The following is a 10709-nucleotide window of genomic DNA, read 5'->3' as shown; positions in this document are numbered from 1 at the left end:
AACAAGTCTGATTATTTGATGTCATCTCCTCATCGGCCTGTGATCCATTTAACGACAGGAGACTCGGGGGCTACCGTACAGATGACGTTAAAATCAAACAGGAATGGAGCTTTGAGCAAAGTTTGCATTCCTCAGCGCAGCCAAAGGTTACACAGGAAGTGCAGGAGTGGAGGGGTTGACTGAAGGAGTGTATTCAGTCTCTGAAGGATGTTGACTCAATACACAAAATGAAACTGATACCGTCCACATCTTTAAATTTGCTGGATCAAGCCGGGGTTAACTCGACCTGCACTCGAGTATGAAAGCATCACTGAACAGAAGAGCTACTGATGAGAAGTGAGTGATGTATGAGGGGTGTGGGGTTTTGTGTAGAACTTACAAGTTGTTTACTCAGCTCCTCCTTAGGGTGAGGTGATAAGTAATGGGCCACACCAGTCATTAAAGACGGACGGTAAAATTCCTTCACAATCCATATTTCTGTTTGCACCAAACTAATCAGATGAAGCGTCTATGTGTCTCTTGTCATTGCTTTTCTAGCATATTTCAAGCACAACAAATATTGTATTAGTGGATTTCTACTATAAATGTTAGCATAAATCAACAGTCAAATCAACAATAAACAGTCTTAAGAAACCTTTTTTTAGTGGTGATCTCGAAGATCTCTTTGGCACCTATGGCAATAAACGGTAACTGCGGGAGCACACTTCCCAGATATCCAGAGGGTGTTGCATGTGTGACGTCCACGGTCGGCTCCGGTTGTAACTCTTGATTTTCATCGCTGACGGTCGCTTTCGCGTGCTAGCGTCGAATATGGGACGTGCGATTTAACCGCTGAGCTAAAACGAGGCCCCCCACTTTTCATTTCTCAAATCATTTCTAAAATCACTTCTGGTCTCATTCAGATCCAATGACCGTTTCAATGGACGTGTGTTTTGGGGAAAATAATCTGACTCAAGCTTTTCTCTCGTATAATATATGCTGACATGTGTTCAGCTTCCTGCCATGCTTGCTGAAAAAGAGCACGGACTCGACTGCAGTCTGTTTGAGATGATGTGGAACACTGATTGTCTTGTAGACATTGTATCATGTTTGTGCTTTTCAGTCTCAGGGGGTCTAAGAAAAACTACATTCAGGTCAGTTTAGGCTGACGGATGTGATTGTATCTTCAGAAATGTGTGTTTGTCTTCCTCTCACGGCTGTGTTACACAAGCTAATCCCGGCTATTTGTTTGGTGATTGCTGTCACATGGGCCGGGGACTGTTGCCAATGAAGTGTAAATATCAAACAGAGAACTCTGGCTTGGGTGAAAATCCACGAGGCAGTGTAAACGAGTAAAAATGTGTTACATAAGCATGTTAATGTATGTTATTGTATAGATTTTAAACCAGATATTGGCAGATTATTCAATGACATCACAAAATTTTATTTTTATAAGTGTTGTAAATACATTACAGGTACAATTTTCAAAATTAGGATACCGCACAGTTTATATCCAGATTTTGCGTCAATACCTGTGTAAGTGAGTTTGTTTACGTCCAAAAAACCAACACAACCCTCTAAACACTCCAAAAACCACTAAAACTGTCACAATTCCTGATTTTGAGACCATATTTAGGTGAAGCCAACAAGGCGGGGCATGCTGGGAAAGCTCTTGCGCATGCTCATGCACCTCTCCTGGTCCAGGAAGAGTGAGTTGGCCTTGATGGACAGGTCGTGCTCCAGGGTCACTTTGGTTTTGACCAGAGTCTGCAGAGTGCTCTCCGCCTCCATCAGCCTCTCCTGGAGCTTATGAATGGTGTCCTCGATCTCTCTCACCTCGCCCACAAGTCTTAACAAAGAGGGACGCAGATATAGCTTGTTGTTACATTTCAAATATTATCATCAAGATGAAAGAGTAAAATGATGTATTGTAAACATTTTGAAACTCATTGCAGTTAGTGGTAGCACAATATATTGCTGCTATGATCAGCTATCATCCACCATACCTGTGGTGGGGGTTGTCCCTGCAGAGCTCCACGTTGGGCCTGCGGGTCCTCTCCTCCAGCCTGGTTTGGGCCACTTTCAGCGGGCACTCTTTGTCTCTGAGGGCCTTCTTCAGAGTCTCAATCAGCATCTCTGTCTGGAAGATCTCCTGCAGAGTCTAGATGACCAGAAAAGATCTGTTTAATTATTTATGAAATTTTACCTTCTTAGTCTGGTCTTTAATTGAGCCTCCTTTATTTATTTATCTATTTATCTATGTATTTTAGTCAGTTTTACTTCTTGGTATATGTTTATTTTATTTTATTTTTATTTTATTTTATTTTATTTTATTTTTATTCTATTTTATTTTATTTTATTTATTTATTTATTTATTTATTTATTTATTTATTATTATTTTTTAAATCTATTTCCAGTCCTGCCTCTGGTGTTTCCTCACTGTAACTTAACGAGAATTATGATAGCGCTTCCTCAGTTCATGTTTTTATTATTATCCTGATACACAAGGGGGGAAGGGGGGGGGGTTTGCTTTCGGGGGCCTACCCCTACCCAAACCCTGACCCTGACCCTGCTGGAGGACATGGGTTTCTGTTGGGGGGCTTTCTGGCGGGGGGCCCTGGGGGCAAACTCCTTCCACTAGCTATTACAATTTTAATGTTTTTCCACATTGTTGTATTATGTGAATCTCTTTGTGTTACATTTTATTTGTATGAAAAGTGCTGTACAAATAAAGTCTGATTGATTGATACAGAAGTAAATCATACAGTCATAAGTCATGGCGGTACCAGCTAAGTGTCTCATTCATGATAAGTCAGCTAGTGTACAGGGTGGCTAACAAGGTTAAAAAAAAGAGGGACCAATTGACATTAAAAGGGAAAAAACAGGAAATTCTCAATGGTAGAAGCAGAGAAAAGTAAAAATCTACTAATTTCAAGCGTGGAATCAGCTGAAGGCAGCGCTGCACAGTGGCCTGCTCTGTCCAAACCCATTTGATGTAATTTAATTCCTGTGAATCGTGACTCCTTAAAACAGGCAGTTTCTGTGGCTTATTAAGGACTGTGTGCCTCCTATCACAGCTGCTGTCGGTGTTCAAACCCGTCCAACAGCTGACGTGGATTCAGAGTGTAACCCCCAGCAATTATCCTGAGAACAATGGAATCCAGTGTAGAACACGGCCCAAGCAATAAAGAGGCACTTATGACCGATCCTTTCTTTTGACAGAAATGTTTTATAGTAAACATGCACATAATCCACTATGGAAAACTCAAATGCCCCCTAAAGGCCACTCGGTGGACAATAAAGATTTATCTTGTCTTGTGTTCAGCATACTGTACACATTCTTTGTAGGCTGTGTTGAATGTCACTTTTAGTGATCCAATGATGGATGACAGTGACTTTTCTTTGACGTAGAGCCATTTGATTGGCACCAAGATATGAAAATACATAGTGTGTTCTTGTAGGGCAAACATAGCATAGATAGATTTTTATAAAATGATAGCATGTAGGAAAGGTAAAGACCTTAGCCAGGTGTGTCTGCAGGCTGTTCTTAGCGTCAGCGGTTTCTGATATGCGGTTTGTGAAGGCCACGTTGGCGTTATTGAACTGGTTCCACATTTCGTTGGACGTGGTGTTCAGCAGGATCTCGATCTCGTCCCTGAGCTTGTGGGAGGAAGCCCGTTCGCTCTGGGACAGTAGGATGTTGTCGTCTGTGAACTTGGACCACGAGTCTGGCAGAGAAAGTCTGAGAAAGAGACAAGAATGGCAAAAGATTTTGGTAATTGATACGCCAACTGTCTTTGTACTTGCTGTATTTGGAAAAGACACTTAAATTTCACACGCTTTTTAGCATTGATACTCCACTCAAGTTTAGGCGGATTTGGGTAGTTATTGCTAGCTTGCAGGAGCTAGGAAGGGTTCTTTTCAACGTGTTATTATAAACCCTCGTTTTCTCTGATGCATTATTTATACTCGTACAGAACTAATACATGTTGAGCACCCCATCTTCAACTTCAGTGGGCCGTAAAATCCTCCCAAAGATAGTGCACATGCTTGCCACCCTAGCCGCCTCTTGGGAAGGCAATATCAATCTGTCAGTTTGTCCACCACTTTCGCCTAAAGGGAAATATTTCCAGTATTTTTGACATTCGTGGTTCCAAGAGGACGAACCAAAGTGACTTTGGTGTCCATCTGTAGCATCATCCGTGGTACACATTTGTTGTTCTGAATGAAATGTCTCAACAAATATTGAATCGTTTTCCATGACATTTCATACAGGGATTCATGCATATCTCAGGATGAATTTTAACTAAGCTTAACTTAACTGAAACGGTTCCTTACTTATTTTATCTAGCAGAGGTGCTAGCATGGCTGTAGGCTTGGTATGATATGTTTAGACCTAGTTTAAAGAAGAGCAGCAGACAGCCATTTGGACATGGCAATTTAACTGAACGAGTTAACTCACGAGGGGTCCAGTCTCTCAATCCCCCTGTAGTAGCCGATACCGTCTGATGTGTTCCTCAGATGGTGACACCTGTCATCAATCCTCTGAGCTCTCACTTTGTCACTTATGTCTCTTTCCAACTCATGCTGGGCAGCCCGGTTTGACCTAAGCAACCCAACAAAGCAACACAGAAACAAAGCAATATATTTTACTTATATATTTAAAGAATCTTACATTATGCACGATTCAATCGGACTTACGCCAGCTGAGCAACGGCTCGGTCCAGATGTCGCCTCATCCGTTCCTGACAGGACTTTATGACTTCCACTTCCTTGGAGCACAGGTAAGTAGAGATACAGCGTGCTTATTTCTTTTCAGACGGTAGTGTCCAAAGTCACACTTGCATACTGACACTGTTGCTTCAAGCTTACCTTTATGAGGTCTTTCTCTACATCGTCGTGTACCAGATCAATGGACATCCGCTTCTCTCTGTGGTACAAACACTCTTGAGACACCTATTGACAAAATGATCATGACTATAACAAGGTAAGATGAGTCAATAGGCATTTGCATTATTTAATTATGACATTAAAATAGATCAAGTGCAGTATATAAAGCCATTTTCAGATATGGATAACTTCCAGACAAACGGGTCTAGACATTGTCCGGATATTCCCTTTCACACATGTAGCACAAAGCAGAAGATTTAACGTGCGAGACGTGTTCTCAGCCACTAAAATATTCTGTTTTCGCAGTGATAGAACTGCAACATGAACATGGATGTATACACATTACAAACAAGTGGACTGGAAGAAAGACTGGCTCGCTGTTAATGGTCGGGACTGTTACCTGCTGCATTGACAGTTTGTCTAACTCTAGCATTAAATGGACTTTGCATTTGGAGGCCAAGCAGTTAAGTGAGTGCAATGCATGTGCAAAAGGGGCTTAGGTTTGCATACACATATCCCTGTAAGGACCCTGCAATGTATCAGCTGCATTCTCCAGTTTCCATTACCTGGAGAACTCTCTGAGAAAGCCTTTAGCCACATGATCTTAGCCTAACAAGAACTCTGTGTCATCAGAGCTCGAGCCGGATTATGTTGACTCTCTGGGTGACACAAACGATCAGTGGCATTTTAAAAGGACACTGAGGTGACCTAATTAATAGACAGATACTGTTGCTACAACCAAACCAGGCCTTAGTCAGAACTGCTTCGCCACAGATACTGTGACGCACCCTGAGACTTGATATGCATGAATGATAATGTGAGTGCACTGAACAAAGGCCTGAATAGGTTGTTAAGATTTCAAGGTAATTTGTCCTTGTTAGATTGCAAATATTTCCTGCTAAATGCTCATGTAACAGACTGTAAAATCAATATGGTACTTATAAGAGAAAAACATTCACTCATACATGCAATCATTGAAGCATATTGCTTCCCCCTCACCTGAAGGGGCCCCTCAGTTTCTGCCAAGGCTCTCTCCAGCCTCCTCTTGACCTCAGCGAGCGCCGCTATCTCTGTCACCATGCTGTCAATCTCATGGCTCAGCTCCGACTTCCAGAAGACAATGTCATTGAGCCGCTCACCAATGTTCTTGCTGGTAGTCTCCTGAGTTCTTCTAGTCAGCTGCTCCTTATCCTGCATCAACCTGATCGTGTCTCTTCTGAGTCTTTCAGCGCTATTGCGGGACGACTCGGACTCCCTGTAGTTGCTCTGGTTGGACCTGTACCAGTCGTCTGGAGTGTAGCGAGTGGACAGTGACGTCCTGTTGGATGGGTAGAACATGGTCTTGGCTCGAACCAGATCTAGATTCTCTCGCTGCAAGGAAGATGAGATGGGGGCATTCCTGCCGCTCTTGTAATAGCTGTTGGTTCTCCACAGGTTGGCACTGGGGTTCATGGCCAACGCTGGCTGGGTGTTGCGATAGCTGGATGCCATGGTGGAGATGGCCGGGAGGAAGTGGCTGGTTTTTGGCCGAGCATATGTCGCTGTCAACGTGGATCCAATCAGCTCCATTTTGGGAGTCCTTACAGTTGCCCCGAGTCCAGTGCGTGAAACAACTTTTCACAACAGTCTGCAAGTTTGCAAAAATACAATTACAACAGGCAAGAAAGCTGATTCCTCGAATGGATCTCAATGCACTTTAAAAACCTGGTCAGAGAATCTAGAGGGGTTTGTTCCTGTACATAGAATTTTGTAACAACTTGTTTTGGCCACTTTTGCACTAATTGTTTGCGCTACTTGTTTTTATGGACTACGTAGGCAGTGTATTGATTGTCCTGTCTGTCTGTGACGTCAGCTGTTCAGCAGGTCTCTCTTTGGGACCCTGTGTCTCAATGAACCTGTCTGAATGAATATTAAATAATATTTTCTATATTTACATCAATCTGAGACAATGAGATCAATGGATCAGCCAATAAATACAATATAAAAACCCCTGACTTAACATTCGTATGGATCATTAAAGTTACAGGTAAGAGAAAATAAGCACAGCAAAAAGAAACGTCTTACCAAGTTGAGCTGTGTCCCGACGCAGGCAGGCAACCCCTCCTCTGTGCTTACCTGGAAATGAGCTCAAGAACGCTCTAAAGGTAAGCTGGCATGCATTATGCATTTGCAAGTTTGCAAGTCATTCACTCAGCCAGCCAATGGCGGTGCACGCAGCCAGACTGCAGGAGCTGGCCCGTCCAAGATTTCTGTGTACACAGAAGCAGTTGCCATAGGTTACTGCAACACCCACTGGGATTTTCAGATTAATGGTGAGCAGGTGCTTTTACTTAGTTTAAGTAAATATACAAGAAGGAATGTCACTGCTGTTTAGATTAGCAATTTTCCTTTTCTTATTCTTTTTTTATTCTGAATAGTTGGAGATGCTTATTGGCCAAATGCAACTTCTGACAAGACCACTTATTTCCTGCACTTTTCTCCTCAAACTGACATTTTGTAGCTACACGTTACATATTATTCGCTTGCTTTTTATCCCCAATGATGCTTTACTCTTAGAGACCTTTGACTTCTCTGTTACAGTTGAAAATGTATCAAAAAACTAAGAATTTCCCTGCCAACTGTCTTATATTAATTGTGAGAAGTTAAATTTAATTCAAATTTGTTGATTAAAGGTGAGCAATCTGAGCGTTGTCTGAGCTCCCCCTCACCCTGAGAAGCTAGCGGTGTGTATGGATTACACTCACCTGTTTAATGATTCATGCCACAGGAAGAGTCCACACAAACCCCTGTAGCACAGAATAATAATCTGTGTTGTGTTACCTACCATTCTAAAGGAGGATCCTTTACACTGCTCTGTTCTGACGAGGGAGGGCCGGACAGATGATAGCCCGGTTTCCACTACAGACACAAACCAAGCGGTAGCCAGGAGTTACTCAGCTGATCTGTCTCAACAGAATATTTCTGCCTAACAATACACACATAATGGGGCCTTTGACACTTACAGGCTACTTGACATTTAACCTGTAAGTTTAATAGATTTGTGCTTCCATTGTATATAAGACAGTGCTGTCATCAGCTTTACAATCAGGCAATCATTTCCTTGGCAGTTTATCAGACTTCAGTGAGGTGTAGTTAGACCAGCTTACCTTTGTGTGTTAGAGGGTTAAGGGTTAAGCACTATGAGCTGTGTCGCACACTGATCCAGCAGCAGTCCTTCAGTTTTAGTTAGTACGGCCACTCTGGATGGATTTTATCAGCCGACCTTTATTTTGCTCAAATGTAAACAAACAGTGTTTGTTTAATCTGCCTGTAACACCACACCGTGCACTTGCTGGCTCACTAGTGATGGTTATATGGTCTTGCCTCTATGACCACTATTTCAAAAGGCAGGGTCTCTTGGAGACTTCAAACAGGCCGCTCTGCGCATACAGCTCGCGGTCTGGCTGCTATTGTCTTTAACGTGGAGGTTTGGATTTAGAACGGAATGACATGCCAGTGCTCCACCCCTGCAGCCTCAGCATCCCTTAACATGGCTCGGCTGAAGAAGGCCACCCCGCATGCCTCTGCCGGCCTGACCCGAGCCGCTATAAATACGCCCTCCCCCTGAAAAGCATGAAAAGCCAGCCCTCGTATGAAACTCATCTCCTGGATGGAGCTGCGAGCGGAGAAGTGCTTCTCAGTCCCTCGCCCCACCGGCCTCAGAACGTGAGGGAAATGTTAGAGGGGCCTATATATACTCCTGCCTTGTGGCTCGTGGGTGTATGTTGTGAATTACTGCATAGTGGAAATGTCTGAGGAAGCAAGCACGCTGTCCGCTCCACTTAGAGCACAGTGACATTGAAGCCAAGGCTGTACTGCTTGTAGGAATGAAAACATGATAAACAAGAACAATTTAATTAAATGTTGGCCTCAGCTGCAGATATATCTCAGAATTGTTTCCCTTTCCGTTTGCTTTGGAGCCACTTAGCAGCTAAGCTGTGTAGTTTGGGGATGAAAAGTAACCCAAGCAGGAAATGAAAAGTATCATAACGTCTATGATTTGTGTCGTGTGGTTTGGCAGAGGTGTTTGTGGTGTTTGCTTGGATGAGACATGCGGCGGATGCTCACATTTGGACATAAGAGAAAAATAAATGATGTAATCTCCAGACGTTCAGAGACTTAGCTGTCTGCACCCATGACAAGGCGGAATATTCCAGAGCTGATGCTTTGCAACCGCAGTGAGGAACTGCTCATCCAAATCATGGTCAAAAATGCAGCCTACTACCAGAACACACACTTCCCTGTTCTTCTTTCGGGGAACACATATGAGTGTGTACGTTATGACATCAGTTAAAACGTACACACCCAAGAATAGCTGCGTTTTCTGACTCATGAAGAAGAATATAACATCATAGCCAAGTCAACAATCTTGTCTTTTCTGGCTGTGTATAGCAAGTCTGAGGCTCTTGCTCCCCATGGTGCAAGACCTTGACACAGCCTTCCCTTTGCACCATTGACCTTCAGCTTATCAGGTAAGAATAGACAAGCAGAGGAGGTCACAGTGTTTTCTAAACAGTCACACCCAGTGAAAACAACGTGTCTGTTCCCTCTCCGGCCCTTGGTGTTTTCACTTCTTCAACCCCCCCACCCATTCACCACCCACCCCTTCAACCTGGCAGGCTTCCTGCTTAATCCAACACGCTGGTCACACCACAGCTTCCTCTTTTCAAACCCCGGCTATCAGCAGTGCCTCAGAGCTTTGCTTGCTCTCCTAACTGCAGGCCCTGCTCTCTCTCTCTGTCCGTGCATACAGGCCATTATAGTGGCATCGGTTTCCTCTCATGAATTGTGGATGGACCAGGCTGTGAGGAGGGTGGCCACACCTGGAGAGGAACACAGGAGAGGAAATCAACCATTAAATCTGATGACAGTATTAGAGATCCCCCACAGAGGTAATGGTGCAGCCAGATGGGAAAATCACAGGAGCCTCCTGGGCTCGAGAGAGTCGCTTGAAACGGTGTGTGGTCTGAATGTTTCCTCTTGCACTTCTCATCAGTGTCCTTTATTTACTGAACATAGAACTATATATCTCAATTAAACCATATAACTAAAGTACACCTGGTGGCTTATCCATACAGGCTGATTAAATCTGACTTTTCTGAGCGGTTCCTTGTAGATGTGAGCAAAGCTGTCAAGACAAAAGCAGGGTCCCTGTATCGCTTCACACTGCAATTTAATTTCTAACAGAAACAATTGGATTCAGTTATTAACTAGTCTCCAAATGGGCGACAATTTAATTTCCTTCCTCATAACTGATAATGATGTAAATTCAATTAAGAGATGATGAAAAAAGGTTGGAGAAATTGGTGGGGGGGGATTTGATTATTCTGTGTTATATCGTAATTGGTGATGAGTGTTCAGCCATAGTTCATTACATATTTTGATAATAATAACTTTATTTATATAGCGCCTTTAAAACAAAATGTTTACAAAGTGCTTTGATAGACAAAGCAAAGGCAGGAAGATTACAGAGTACAAAACAGATGAAAGAACTTTCAACAATGAGGCCAAACACAGAGTACTGAAGAAATCTCATCAACACCAAAGTAAAAGAATTAAAGTGACAAAACAGGAACATAAGGCTGTTTGAGCAATAAGCACTGCAAATTAAGAGATGAATAAACACATAAAAGCAATGAAAGACCATAAAAGGTTATAAAAAAGACAATGAAAATAAAATTGAAAATAAAAAGACGACATCGCATCAGAGGAAGAGGGATAAAAAAAAAAGGTTGGGATCAATCAAATGAATTAGAGATGAGAAAAGTAGTAAAATAAAATAAGTAAAATAAAATAAAAGC

The 10709-nt window shown here is 42.7% G+C and overlaps 1 protein-coding gene across 1 annotated transcript; it reads right to left on the bottom strand.

The window, feature by feature from the left end:
- Positions 1–1560: 1560 nt before the first annotated feature.
- tekt3 (tektin 3) lies at positions 1561–6980 on the bottom strand. Its single transcript, XM_069665007.1, has 8 exons — positions 6934–6980; positions 5869–6496; positions 4852–4935; positions 4681–4751; positions 4442–4585; positions 3499–3721; positions 1986–2140; positions 1561–1828 (listed from the first exon to the last, which is right to left on the bottom strand). Exons 2-8 carry the CDS (start codon positions 6436–6438, stop codon positions 1612–1614), a joined length of 1464 nt encoding a protein of 487 aa, XP_069521108.1. The 5' UTR covers positions 6439–6496; positions 6934–6980; the 3' UTR covers positions 1561–1611.
- Between the last annotated feature and the right edge of the window lie 3729 nt (positions 6981–10709).

This window comes from Semicossyphus pulcher, unplaced genomic scaffold (assembly GCF_022749685.1).
Source record: "Semicossyphus pulcher isolate SPU_LCO1_2020_fin unplaced genomic scaffold, fSemPul1.0.p SCAF_16, whole genome shotgun sequence".
Taxonomy (NCBI): domain Eukaryota; kingdom Metazoa; phylum Chordata; class Actinopteri; order Labriformes; family Labridae; genus Semicossyphus; species Semicossyphus pulcher.
This window is presented reverse-complemented; position numbering and strand designations above follow the sequence as displayed.

Excerpts from the sequence above, each read along its gene's own strand:
- tekt3 (XM_069665007.1), bottom strand. The coding sequence starts at position 6,438 with ATGGAGCTGATTGGATCCACGTTGACAGCGACATATGCTCGGCCAAAA. Across the intron at positions 4,752-4,851 it reads TAGAGAAAGACCTCATAAAG|GAAGTGGAAGTCATAAAGTC; the intron begins GTAAGCTTGAAG and ends CTGTGCTCCAAG. Across the intron at positions 2,141-3,498 it reads TGCAGACACACCTGGCTAAG|ACTCTGCAGGAGATCTTCCA; the intron begins GTCTTTACCTTT and ends CTGGTCATCTAG.